This window comes from Egretta garzetta, unplaced genomic scaffold, assembly GCF_000687185.1.
Source record: "Egretta garzetta isolate BGI_Z169 unplaced genomic scaffold, ASM68718v1 scaffold214, whole genome shotgun sequence".
NCBI classification, from domain to species: Eukaryota; Metazoa; Chordata; class Aves; order Pelecaniformes; family Ardeidae; genus Egretta; species Egretta garzetta.
This window is the reverse complement of record NW_009259491.1, coordinates 965,240-977,697: the sequence shown is the minus strand read 5'-3', so window position 1 is coordinate 977,697 and position 12,458 is coordinate 965,240. Positions and strand designations below refer to the sequence as shown.

The 12,458-nt window shown below is 49.4% G+C and overlaps 1 protein-coding gene across 2 annotated transcripts; it reads left to right on the top strand.

The window, feature by feature from the left end:
• Nucleotides 1-4,145: 4,145 nt before the first annotated feature.
• SDC4 (syndecan 4) lies at nt 4,146-7,431 on the top strand. 2 transcript variants are annotated; one of them, XM_035892884.1, is made up of 4 exons: nt 4,146-4,287; nt 5,235-5,278; nt 5,520-5,703; nt 7,083-7,431. In XM_035892884.1, the coding sequence occupies exons 1-4, from the start codon at nt 4,164-4,166 to the stop codon at nt 7,232-7,234; spliced, it is 504 nt and encodes a 167-aa protein (XP_035748777.1). In that variant the 5' UTR covers nt 4,146-4,163; the 3' UTR covers nt 7,235-7,431. The 2 variants fall into 2 exon arrangements, with proteins under 2 accessions (XP_035748777.1, XP_009635634.1); XM_009637339.2 differs by having other exon boundaries at nt 5,226-5,278.
• The last annotated feature ends 5,027 nt before the right edge of the window (nt 7,432-12,458 follow it).

Here is a 12,458-nt window from a genome sequence, read left to right as displayed (position 1 = left end):
TTAGCCAGTGGCTGGGAAAATTCACTCATTGGGCAGAAACTTTGCTTGCTGCCTCAATAAATAGAGGCTCTTGCTTTGAGAAGAGGCTAGTGGTATGCTGGGGCTGTAAGTGAAGGCCCCAGGAGCACGAAATGGAGTGGGGCAGGCTGGGGATGGAGCACAGCAGGGTTGTGAGCCTGTGCCAGGGGTGTGATTCCTGTGCCTGAACTTAGCAAACAGTGTCTGGCTTCGTCCAGTAGTACAGCCTGTCTTGGGCTCAAACATGAGACCTCTGTGGCCGGCTTTTCCGGGAATGACGCTCATAGTTCACGTGCCCAACATGCTGGTTTTCTGGCAGGGAATAAACTCTTATTTTTTTTGGCCACTGGCAGGCATGAAAAGCTTCTGCTCCCCAACATGTTGGTTAATCCCCCTTGGTGCTTACGGAGGATAAAGCTGCTTAACATGAGGAAGAAATCCTGGAACTGGACTCCTGCAGAAAAGGTTGATTTCTGTACAGAACCCTCCCAGAGAGGAGCATATTAATAGCAGGGCTTGACTTGGGCTGCCAGGATGAGGTGGGGCTGTGCAGCCGCCCTGTCCGACTGTCCCAGCAAGTCCCTGGCCCGGCTCCAGTGCTGGGATAACAGGTGGTGGGAAGCAGATTCGGAGCCGTGGCGGTGCCCTTCTCCATCTGGCAGTTGCAGAAGGTGTTAAGCTGAATGTAGCAAGAGAGGACTTGGCAAGGGCTGGCCATCATCCTGGGGTGGTCTCCTAGCTTTTTCCTCTTGGCTGCAGCCTGCCAGCTGAGAGGAAGCACGGGCACCTTCGCTGGTGCCTCTTCACCTGATAGCAGAGCTGTAGGGAGGACTGGATTCTCTTGGAAAGGGATGTACTTTTTAAGCAGTTCTCCAGGGAGCAATTTATGTGGCACTTGGGAAGCCCTTGCTTTTAAGTCTGTGAAAGTGCCTGTGTGCCCCCTCAGCAGGTGCATATGCGAGGAATGTGCCTGCTCCAGACCTGCCCTTGGAGCACCGAACTCCAGTGTTAACTCTTCCCTGGCTGCCCATGCCCCAGCTCCCAGGAGGAGCCTGCTCCCTAGGAGAGCATGTCTTGAAACCTGAAGGGTGTAAGTATGGAAGTGCCCAGCAGCCCTCTAACTTCCCTGAAAGACGAATCTGTAAAATGAGGCTCACTGCCCATGAGAGAAGTTTTTTCTGTACAGTTTGAGAAGCTCTTGTGGCTTCCAGGAACTTCCCCGTCCTTGCTCAAGATGATGATGAAGAGTGAGTTCAGGGAACACTCCCATGTAATCTTATTTATGCCTGTGAGTCAGTAATTTCCTTGTTATGTCCTCTGGCTTGTAAACACTGTCCTCATTTAAATAGGGTTATCTGATAGCCAAACCTGGTGCGTTCCACAGTATGTACTAATCATCGTGGCTGTCTGCCACAGGTTTGCTCACGGCTAGGCTGATCTAGTAAGGCCAGCCTGCTGTCCAGCCACTCAGTGGCCTAAACGTGGTTTTTCTTGAGCTGCCCTCATTAGGACATTAGCTGGCTGTGATTCATAACTAAGTACAGCGTGAGCTGGCAGAGGGGTGCGGCTCAGAGAAGCGTTCTTGCCAACATTGATCTGCCCTGACGCAGCAGCCAGGATATGCGGATCTGCAGCAAATGTGCTCCCCAGCCATGGTGCCCTAGCTCTGGCAGACGGGAATTAGGCTCTTCCCACCCCTTGATGAAATGGCCAGAAGCTCTCATGGGAACAGCTACTGTGTGCTGGCAGCAGTTTCCATTGCAGGTCTGGCTTTGGCTGGGTTTCGCATATCTTGAAATGAATTTACCTTGGAGCGAGTGATCCATAATGTTAGGAACGTCTGGTTCCAGGCTGGGAGGGGATTTCTTCCCAGCTAGCCTTCCTCCCCAGCCCCCTTCCCATCACCTATTGCCAGGCTTGGGTAGACTGGAGACTGAGGGTCTGGGAGGAGAGCCTGCTTCCCAGCCACTCAGTGGCCTAAACGTGGTTTTTCTTGAGCTGCCCTCATTAGGACATTAGCTGGCTGTGATTCATAACTAAGTACAGCGTGAGCTGGCAGAGGGGTGCGGCTCAGAGAAGCGTTCTTGCCAACATTGATCTGCCCTGACGCAGCAGCCAGGATATGCGGATCTGCAGCAAATGTGCTCCCCAGCCATGGTGCCCTAGCTCTGGCAGACGGGAATTAGGCTCTTCCCACCCCTTGATGAAATGGCCAGAAGCTCTCATGGGAACAGCTACTGTGTGCTGGCAGCAGTTTCCATTGCAGGTCTGGCTTTGGCTGGGTTTCGCATATCTTGAAATGAATTTACCTTGGAGCGAGTGATCCATAATGTTAGGAACGTCTGGTTCCAGGCTGGGAGGGGATTTCTTCCCAGCTAGCCTTCCTCCCCAGCCCCCTTCCCATCACCTATTGCCAGGCTTGGGTAGACTGGAGACTGAGGGTCTGGGAGGAGAGCTGGCCTCAGCACTTCATGCCCTCTAGGCTGTTCATTTGGTTATCCTCCAGCAGAGTTGCTGGGGAAACCAAAGATGCCTCAATAAGCTCACAAAAAGCACATCGAGTAGCCACTGCTCCTTATGCAAAATGAGAAACATCTTGTCCTGACCACAAGGTCTTGTGTGTGGCAAAACCAGTATGCTAATGGCCAGGGAAATCTGGGCTGGGAGCAGGGCTGGGGCTGTGGGCAGGGGAAGCTGACACACGGCTTGTGGCTGATTGTTGGCCTTCGCTTGTGAGATCGATAGGGGACGTGATTCGTCAGCTGGTGTCACCCAGCACTGGGCTGTAGGGTGGGCCCCACCTGGTTGGGCCAGCAGGAAGGCTGATCCCAGCTGCCTGGGTCTCGCTGCTGCTCTGGTGAAGCAGCAAGCGCTGGGGCTCGGGTGGTGCCACCCAGATGTAACTGTCCCCAGGAGCCTGTGATCTTCACCCCCTGTGAGGCTGTAGCTTGTGGTAAACCTGTATGTTAAGAAGAGCCCTCAGATGTGCAGGACTGTGGAGTGGATTAAAAATGCTCTCCTGGGTAGTTAAACCTTCAGGATTTGAGCCCAAGTTCTAGGAGACACCCAGGCAACGTGTTCACAGTCTTTCTGTGGGGACAGCATGGAAAAATGTTGGCAGTTTAGCCCCTAGCTGTGGGACCCATCCACCTGCATTGTGCTTCTCGATGTAGGGGAAGGGGTCGGGTCCCCACTGTGGTGATGACTTCATGGCTGTGGAAGCATCTGGAGCTGCTGGAATCTGTGGGCTGGTGTTGAGCAACCCGAGAGCTCATACCTGCAGTACCCTTACCGGGGCTGGCCTGAGGGGAAGTAGTTCTGGGGAAACTGCATAACCTTGGTGAGGGCAGGAGCTTTGGGCTTATGGCTCCTTGAAGGTGCAGATAAGCTCTGGTGTGTAAGTTGCCATTGTGGCCGACAGCTGATTCTCTGGGAGGCTCTCCTGCCACTTTGCTAACGTGCATCTGTAACTGCAGCCATGGGGCCATAGAATTGGGACTTCATTTTATAGACTTGTTTGTTTATGTGTGTTTCAGGAGGTGAGGCAGGGGAAGCTCTTCCTTCAGGCAAGTCATTATTGATAGCAAGCGCTCTTGAACGTCACACTATATTGCATTGCAATTCAGCTGAACTGACAGACCAGTTTTTAACCCTTGGGTGATAAGATAGGTTTGTTCTCAGTACAAGAAACAGTGAATTGCCTTGGTGTGAGGCTTTGGTGCTATGCAAAAAAATGACCTGTAGGTGCCAGGCTTTTTCTCTGGGAATAGCAAGTCCTTCCAAATCCCCCTTTATCACACACTGAAGGTATTGCTTTTGCTACAAGCTCCTGACCAAGATCCTGTTGTGCTATTTTCACCCTGTGGGTTCAAGTGAACCTCCTGAATCTGTAGCCCTCAGGAAATTCCCCTGCCAGGCTGGCTCTCACTTCTGTTTTGAGAAATTCTAGGGGAATTCAGCTATTCCCAGGCTGATGAAGATAAGGGGTTTGGGGGAGAGGAAGTTCAGCATTTAATGTTCTTCTGATGGAAATGATGTGCTCGGCACAGGCTCTGAACTCTTGACCTTCTGCAAAATGTTTCTGAGGAGTTGCCTGATACTTAATGCTTCTCCATCCTTGTTTACAGGTGAGAGAAACGGAGACCATGGATGCCCGATGGCTTGGCTACCCTGCCTCTGGAGACTTGCCAGATGATGAAGACATTGGCGAATTCAGGCCTCACTTAACTTCTGATGGGTTAGATATAGATGAGGCATCTGGGTCTGGAGGTAAGCAGGGAAGGGGGAAAATGGATTTCCCTTAGTTAATGCTGTGAAATTTCTTCCAGCACCAGCCCATGAGTGCACAGCCAGAGCTCCTGAGGGAACTACAGCGTCAGGTGGAGATGAGAAAGCCGTGCAAATTGTAGACACTCGCAGATGAGAACAGTGAAAGTGGTTGTACCAGGGAAGACAGATGGAGTCCAGCCAAGCTGGTCTTAATGCAAGTGAAAAGGCATTGCACTGGCTGGATCTATTTCCTGTTGAACTCCACTGAGAACCTTAAATACAAATAATAGTTTAAAAAAAAAAAAAAAAAAACAAAACCCAAACTATTGTTGAGGCAGTGTTAAAAGGCTTAAAGTTAGTATCTCAGCTGAGGCCAAACAAGGTAAAAGACTAACTGGTGTTGAAGTGAACTCTGTGACACGCAAACCTCCCTGCCCAAACCAGTTTCTGTAGCTCTGTGTCCCCTTTAGAAAACAAATGTTCCCATAAAGGTGAAAGAACAAGTGCTGAAATTGGTGCCTGACATGTTTGGGCAGATCTGGTAACCAGAGGGCTGGTGAACTATCCTTTAGGGATGGGTGGTGAGAGTGTTGCCCTCCACTGACATTAGCTTAGCAAGCTATAGCAGACCTGCTTTGGAGGGCACCTCCTGATAATCTGCAGCAGGGGCCAATGGATCCAGCTGAAGACCCCTCCCATGCAAGACGTGTTGGTCTTAAGATTACATCTCATGGTCTTGTGCACTCGAAGCCATTAAATGGCAGAAGTACTGGTAGGTGAGAGGGAACTGTAGGCAGCAGAGAACAAGAGTCCTAGTTTGTCTGCAGTTGCTGGTATTGTGTGAAGTGTCTGAATTATGGAAAAATAGCATGTAGTGAGAGGAAGACTTCGTGTCCTCTTCTATTTTTTTACTTTTTTTTTTTCCCCCCCCCCTGCAGACTATTCATACACTGAAGATGCCATGTATCTGACCACTGTGGATGCTCCTGTGGTAGGTATTGCCTCCGTGTGTTTTAAGCAACACATAGCTACTCTGGTCTGTCTGTGAAGCTTTCTGAATACCCTTCCCCGTGCAAGATGTGGCATCAAGATGAATCTACCTGCGTGAGCAGGAACAGTGTACTCATAATGCACTAAGCAAACTTTCTTCTCCCTGCACACCCTCCTGCTTTCAATTGTTAGGTAGGCTGGGTGCTGCTTACTGATGGGTGTGGTTTGTCTATATTCTGCAGATATCTGACAACTATATCCCTGGAGATACTGAGAGAAAGATAGAAGATGAGAAGAAAAACACAGTGGTGAACAACGAAATCATTCCAGACAAAGTTGTACCTGTTGAAGAGAACCTGTCCAATAAGATCTCCATGGCAAGCACAGCCAACAGCAGCATCTTTGAAAGAACAGAAGTCCTTACAGGTAACACTCCACCTTGTCCTCATAAATCATTAATGCTGTAAATCAAAGTGGCTTTTATTGCTCCCTGTTTCCCTGGGGAGCAGGTCCTGCTGAGAATGAAAATGAGATGCCTTACTGCTCTGACTACCTGTAGCAGGGTCACGTCTGCCTCCTAGTCCTTAAACAGCAGAAGAGCCTACAGCTTGCCTTGCTGGGGTAAACAGCTTGGTTTTGAGCCTGCCAGCTGACTCTTGGCTTAAGTCATGTGGCAGCTGCTCTGCACCCAGATACTACCTCAACAAGAGGCGTATCTAGCCATAAGTCAATGACATCATAGACTTTCATATCAAATGCAGGTGTTTTCCTTCTAACCTCTGCCCAAGTCCTGCCTTTTCTTAGCCTTGCCAGGAACAAAACAACCCTTCTAAGGGATGTGAACACCTAGTCAGCTGTACCTCTGTCTAGAGCAAAACCAAGCGAGGGGCTTCCCCTCAGCATGTGGGACAGATCTGTCTCAAGGCATGCTTCATCAAGCACTTGGCCTGATGGTCCAAGTACAAACCTTGGCACACCTTGCCAGTCTGCAGCCATCCTCCCAGTTGGAGGAGTGGCTGGAAGACTGGGTTGCAAAGCCACCGAACAAAGAAGCTGATTTAGTGTAATGAGTAGGTGTCACAGCAAAGGATAAACTTCACTGAAGTCTTGTGGTCATCCTTGGTGTGAGGGGAGAGAAAATCTTGGTGGGTTTTTGTGGGTTTGTGGTTTTTGGTTGTTGGGGTGGTTTTTGGAGGGAGGTGGTGGTGGTAGTGGGATGTTCTGTTTAATTGAAATACAGAGTCCCCAGAGAAAGCTCACACAGGCAGTTAACAAAGCATTCAAATCGGAGCTATACCACTTTCCTGGAGTTGACACTGTGGGTTGTGGTGGGGCGCTTTTGGGTGGGTTTTCTGTTTTGTCTACAAAAAACAAAGAGGATATCTTGTCAAAATTTCTTCCTTGCACTAAACTGGAAGATTAACACAAACTGGTCAGTGTGGAACATGTGATTATTCTATGGTTGGATTTAAAGCAGTTTCTGGCCTTTTCCAATAACATGAAATCATAGAATCATTTAGGTTGGAAAAGACCTTTAAGATCATCAAGTCCAACCATTACCCTAACACTGCCATCCCACCACTAAACCATGTCCCTAAGCATTTGTCCCTAACATCTGCTGTTGCTGAAAGTGCCAGCCCATACAGTGACAGGCACATGGACTGTACCGACTCTGGAGGCAATTCTGGGGACTGATACCCTTGAGGCAGGTTTTGAGATGTAGCTGATGGTTTGGAGTTGTCTGGGAATTTAGACTTATGATGGTCTTTTTTTTTTTTTTTTTTTTTTCTTTTTCTCCTCCCCAGCTCTCATTGCAGGAGGGGCAGTGGGCCTCCTGTTTGCTGTCTTCCTGATCCTCCTCTTAGTCTATCGCATGAAGAAAAAGGACGAAGGCAGTTATGACCTTGGGAAGAAACCCATCTACAAGAAAGCCCCTACAAACGAGTTCTATGCTTAAAGCTCAGCAGTACCTTGTGCCCATCAAGGGACAAACAGACTGTATGGCAACACTGTGCCCTCAGATGAGATATGCTGAACAAATGCTCTTTTTGGATTGAATTTCAAGAAAAAACAAACTTCCTACATGTGACCCTTCTCATCCTGCTCAGCTAACAAGGGCCCAATGAAATACAAAGAGTCTGAAAAAAAAAAAAACCTCAGTGTACTTTTTTTTCTAAAGCTAGTGTAAAAAGAATAAAGATGCCAAATTTTTCTGCTTGGTTTTATAGAGGGTACATAAACACAAAACAGACTGTATGGAAGCAAACACCATGTGTCTGCATCCAGAGTGTCGTGCTCCGATTGGCTGCTTCTAAAGAAGGTGGCTTTTTTTATAAACCTTGCTAATAGATGTCTTGCAGCAGGCTGTCGATGTGAAGCATTTTTGTGGAGAACTATTTATGAATCTCTTACACTACAGATAATGTTGCCTTATCAGGGAGTAAAAGGCCCATACGGGCTCAAAACCCCTGAATGCCATAAAGGGCCTATGGGAATGTCTTCCCTAGGAGACTTCTGTCTCTTCCTGTTGGCCCCAGGCAAGGGTCATTAGTCCATGAAATCAGGACAGCCAGTTTTGTTTGGCTGTGTGACACCCTTTCCTTGCCTTCAGTCTCTTTTACCTTTTTTTAAGGATTGCTTGTAGGATTTTTATAACAAAAATTTTAAAGACAATAGCCTAATGTTTATATAAAGTTTGTAGAAATTGTTTTGAAATAATAATAAAAAAAATCTACTTTTTTTAATTTCCTCAGATTTATTTTTTCAATCCCTTTGTGTTTCCTTTGGCCGGGCATTTCTCTAGAGATTATTTTTTTTTTATGTGATTCATATTAGCCAGTTTTGTTTGGCTGTGTGACACCCTTTCCTTGCCTTCAGTCTCTTTTACCTTTTTTTAAGGATTGCTTGTAGGATTTTTATAACAAAAATTTTAAAGACAATAGCCTAATGTTTATATAAAGTTTGTAGAAATTGTTTTGAAGTAATAATAAAAAAATCTACTTTTTTTAATTTCCTCAGATTTATTTTTTCAATCCCTTTGTGTTTCCTTTGGCCGGGCATTTCTCTAGAGATTATTTTTTTTTATGTGATTCATATTCACATCAGAGTTAGCTGTCTTACAGGTTTCTTCTAGTTCTATAGCAGCTACTGTAGAGGGTAAAAGATATTTATGGTTTTCCCATAACTTTTTTATGATTTGATTTTTTTTAAATAGAATTATTTATAGTTTCTGAACTGGCTGCTCTTCTCATTTGGTAACTTTTATCCTTCTTATGTAAAACACTAATATAATGAGTCTCTGTGAAAACTATTTAAGCTTTATTCTGTGAATTTTAATTATAAATTCAAGGCAATAACTTCTAGGATTAATCTGTATGCAAAATTGGATTCATAATATGATTGAAGTAGGGAAAAGGCGAGAGTATTTGTAGCCTATAATATATTATAATCAGTCCTATAGAGCTATATATTATATATTTTACTGAGAAATATACAGTTAAGAGTGCAAAGGCTGGAGTTAATTCTTCAGCAGCCTTACTGTGTGTAGGCGGCTGGATCTCGTACTGCTGTTTGTCCAGTGTCTTGTCTAGAGCGCAAGTGGGCTTGTGCTAGGGAGGGCAGCAGGGAGCAGCCCTGGGGCCCTGTTACATGTCCTGGCCATGCCTAGAAGCAGGCTGCAGTCAGTGATGTGCTGGGTTTGATCCTCTGAGATGGAGCAGAGACCCCCACCTCTGTTCTGGGGTTGCTTTTAGAAGCAAGTGTTGGAAGCTCTCAGCAGGGAGAAGACAACTCACTGTTTTGGGGGCTGGCTGCGCCATGGAGTCCCCTGTGCCAAGTACCTGCTGCTGGCAGAAGGCTGGCTTTAGTAGCTCAAAGTCCTCTTTGGCGGCAGTTCCCAGCTGGGGACACTGAGCTTTCTAGGTGGCTAGCGCTGAGCCTCCTGCAGTGGGTGTTTCTTAATCTATCATGTACATAGCTCCTACCTCTACTGAGAGTTAGACCGATTCCCCCGGTGCTCCCAGAGCGAAGGGTAACATGCACATCCCACGCCTCTGGTTCAGGAAGGCGTTGCAGAACTACTTGGTGCAAGTTGTGTCCTACTGCAGCTCTCTGAATCTGGTGTGGTTTAAGACAAAATCTGAGCGTGGGTCCCTAAACGGTGTAACTGGGTAGGCAGCACAAAACCTGACAGTTGCGAAGGCCCTTTAGAAAGCTCCCCGACGCCTGAAGCCTCCTTACCCAGGCTTTGTTGTAGGCTTGAGGCCAAATTTGTAGAGGCGATGGAACAAAGAAGTTCAGCTTCAGCCGGTGGCAGCTGCTTCTGAGCTGGGCAGGCGAAGCGGAGCTCGCAGGGGAGCTGTGTATTGAGACATGGGGTGTGAGAGGACTTCTCCCAAGGCCCCTCCTCCGGGTTGACTCACTCACTTGGTCCCAGTACAAGTGTGTTCAGGGAAACTGCAGGCTCTGGGAGGCTCTAAAAACTGCACAGAGTTCACTGTAGGCTGGGAAGGAGAGGGAGGATTGTACTGCTACCAGGAAGGCAGGAGCGGTGTCTGCTTCTCGGGATATTCAGATTCTCTTGTGTAATTGCTCTTGAGGATTTTCCTCTGTTACTGACTTCTCCCCCCCCCCCTTTTTTTCTTTCTAAAATTGGCTTTCTGGACTGTTTTTGATCTGAAATTACTTTGGGGAGATGGGTAACAGGGAGCTCATGTTTATGCAACTTTGTGTTTTACCGAAGGGGGGGGCATGCTGGGCTCTGGCTTGGCGGTGGCCTGCAGCTCAGAGGGGCTTCGTCAGCCCCTCCCAAGCCGTCTTCAGTATCTGACCTGCAGGGCACTGGGTGTCTGGAGCTACTGAAGCTCCTCCAGGCAAGTAAAGCAGATACAGCATGGCACAAGGAGGTGAGTCCATCCTTTCTCTGGTGATCGATTTTGTGATGGCACTCTGAGAGGGGCTGTCCCCTTGCAGCTGGGAGGGACGGAGGGAGGTAGAGATGGGCTTGTGCATGTCCCCTGATGGCAGCAGCACATTCCTGTACGCTCAAACAGGGAAGCAATGTGCAGAGAGTCTTGCTCGACCAAGTTTCAAGCCAACCCTGTTTAACTGATGTGGGCCCTCAAGTGGGGGTAGAGCTGTTTCAGCTTCCCTGGGAAGCAAGTCCACAGGTGACTTTGTGCTCTTTCTGGACTAAAGCAGCTCTTAAGCAAGACCTGGAGGAAGCTGCTGCTTCTCCGAGCCCCTCTGACAGCTTGATGCTCTCGAGGGATGGGACCTTTCTCTGTCTCCCCAGGCACGTTGGAGAGGGCAGGCTGTGCTGAGAGCAGGGCTGCTCGCTGGGAAAAGTGCCGAGTCTCCTAAGAAGTGCTGTATTTAAATGGATTATTGTCCTTGAGCAAATCTAATTCCCTTCCTCCTGGTGGGAACTCCTACTCTGAGTAGTTAGGATTAGCAGGGATGGAGGAAACAAATTAGAATTAGGACACAGGCTCCCTCGGGGGGTGAGGGAGTCGCAAACTCATTGCCCGGTCTGTCACCGGTGTGCTCTCAGAGGTCCTTTGAGAATCTGCTGCTGGTACCGAGAATAAGCCATGCGCTCACAGGGCTGATCTTTCCTCCGTGGGAGCTGCTGTTTCCCAGTAAATGGGTGACGTACGCCTGCGATCTTCGTGTTCTTCTGCCTCTTGCGGCTGTGACAGGTTCTTGGACATGCTTCTTGGAACAACCTATGTTTGTCTTTTTTTTGTTGTTGTTTTTTTTTTGTTGTTGTTTTTTTTTTTTATCTCTGGGGCTTCATCTCTCAGTTGCAAGAATCCTGTGTACTTCCCAAAACCGCCCTCAGCGTAGAAGCGCCTTGTTTTTGCAAAGCAATCCAGACGGGTACTCTGCAAATCCCCAGAGCGCAAGCCTGGCTGCCTGCCTGTGCTTGCAGAGCCATGGTCCCTGGGATGGATTTGTCACCGTTCCATCCATCTGCCTTTCTGCCCTCCCTGGCCAGCCTGCCTGTACCTGGTGTTAGCTGAGGGGCGACTCGCACTAACACCTCGCCAGTTCCTGGTCTTCAGCTCTGACCTCTGAGGTGACACTCAGTTGTTTTTCCTCCTAGCGCTGCTCTGGTTTTAAACCCAAAACGCTGAGGACCTTCTTCGCCTGGCTTGAATATAGCTGGAACCCTGTGGGATACTGATGTGACCGAGTGGCCATGGGCAGCTCTGCATAGAGCTCTCCTCCTGGCAGGGGAGGCTTGGGGGAACAAGCAGAGGAGCTGGAAAGTGAAGTGTGACCTTGCTGATCCCTTTTACTTTATGGCTTCCAGGGGGGTTTTGAGGTGGAGTTGACAAGTCCCCCGTTCCGCAGGGTGAGCCGCAGCGCTGGGGCGGGTGCTGTGCCATGCTGCGTGCCAGAGAGGTGCTGAAATGTGTCATGGGGATGGTGTGCAATAGGGTTGGCGACTGCGGTGCCTGTCCCCACTGCCTCTAACCCTCTGGAGGGATATGGGGCACCCACCTCTCTGGGCAGGACACCCAGGCTGCCCACAGAGGCTGTGGAGTCTGGGAGGGGGTGATTCCCCAGCCCCTGGGTGCTGAGCAGGGTGTGCAGCTGGGCTCCCTGTGGCTGCAGGGGACAGGGCGACCGAGGAGAGCCTAGGGGGTGGGGGTTCCAGGACACCCCTTCCCTGCCCACCCTGTCTGGAGGGCACCAGTGGGGGTCACTGGACTCCCTGCTTGGCTGGGTGAGCCAGGGCGGTGTGGGAGTTAACAGGACAGGTTGTCCTTGGGCTGGGACCTGCTGGGTGGAAGCCTTCCTCCTTCGTTATGGCTGGGCACAGCTGACCCTGTGCTGCAGGGGTGTTCCTATCGTTCGGGCTAAAACCCTCCAGCTCCTCCTTTGCCCTCCTCTGCTCGGTGCCAGCCCTGCCGCAGGCGGTGCTGCCCAAAGGTCTGGTGGTGTCTTTGGGGTGTTGAGCTTATCACGCCTACCAAAGAGGCTCCCCAAGGGTTGTGTTTTGGGCAGGTGCTGAGGAACTGGGACGCTGGGGTGCTCGCTGCCGTGGGATGGAGCAGAGTTGCCCACACAGGCTAACGAGAAGCACCCCACGGGTGAAGGTGGGGGGTTTCCACCAGCGGCTGCACTTGGGGTGCAGCAGAGCTCTTCTGGGTTTCGCCTGCGAACCCTGGGCT

Bases quoted from the DNA above. Each gene is read 5' to 3' on its own strand.
- SDC4 (XM_009637339.2), top strand. From the start codon at position 4,164: ATGGATGCCCGATGGCTTGGCTACCCTGCCTCTGGAGACTTGCCAGAT. The intron at 4,288-5,225 runs GTAAGCAGGGAA...CCCCCCCTGCAG, and splicing joins TGAGGCATCTGGGTCTGGAG to ACTATTCATACACTGAAGAT. The intron at 5,279-5,519 runs GTAGGTATTGCC...TATATTCTGCAG, and splicing joins CCACTGTGGATGCTCCTGTG to ATATCTGACAACTATATCCC.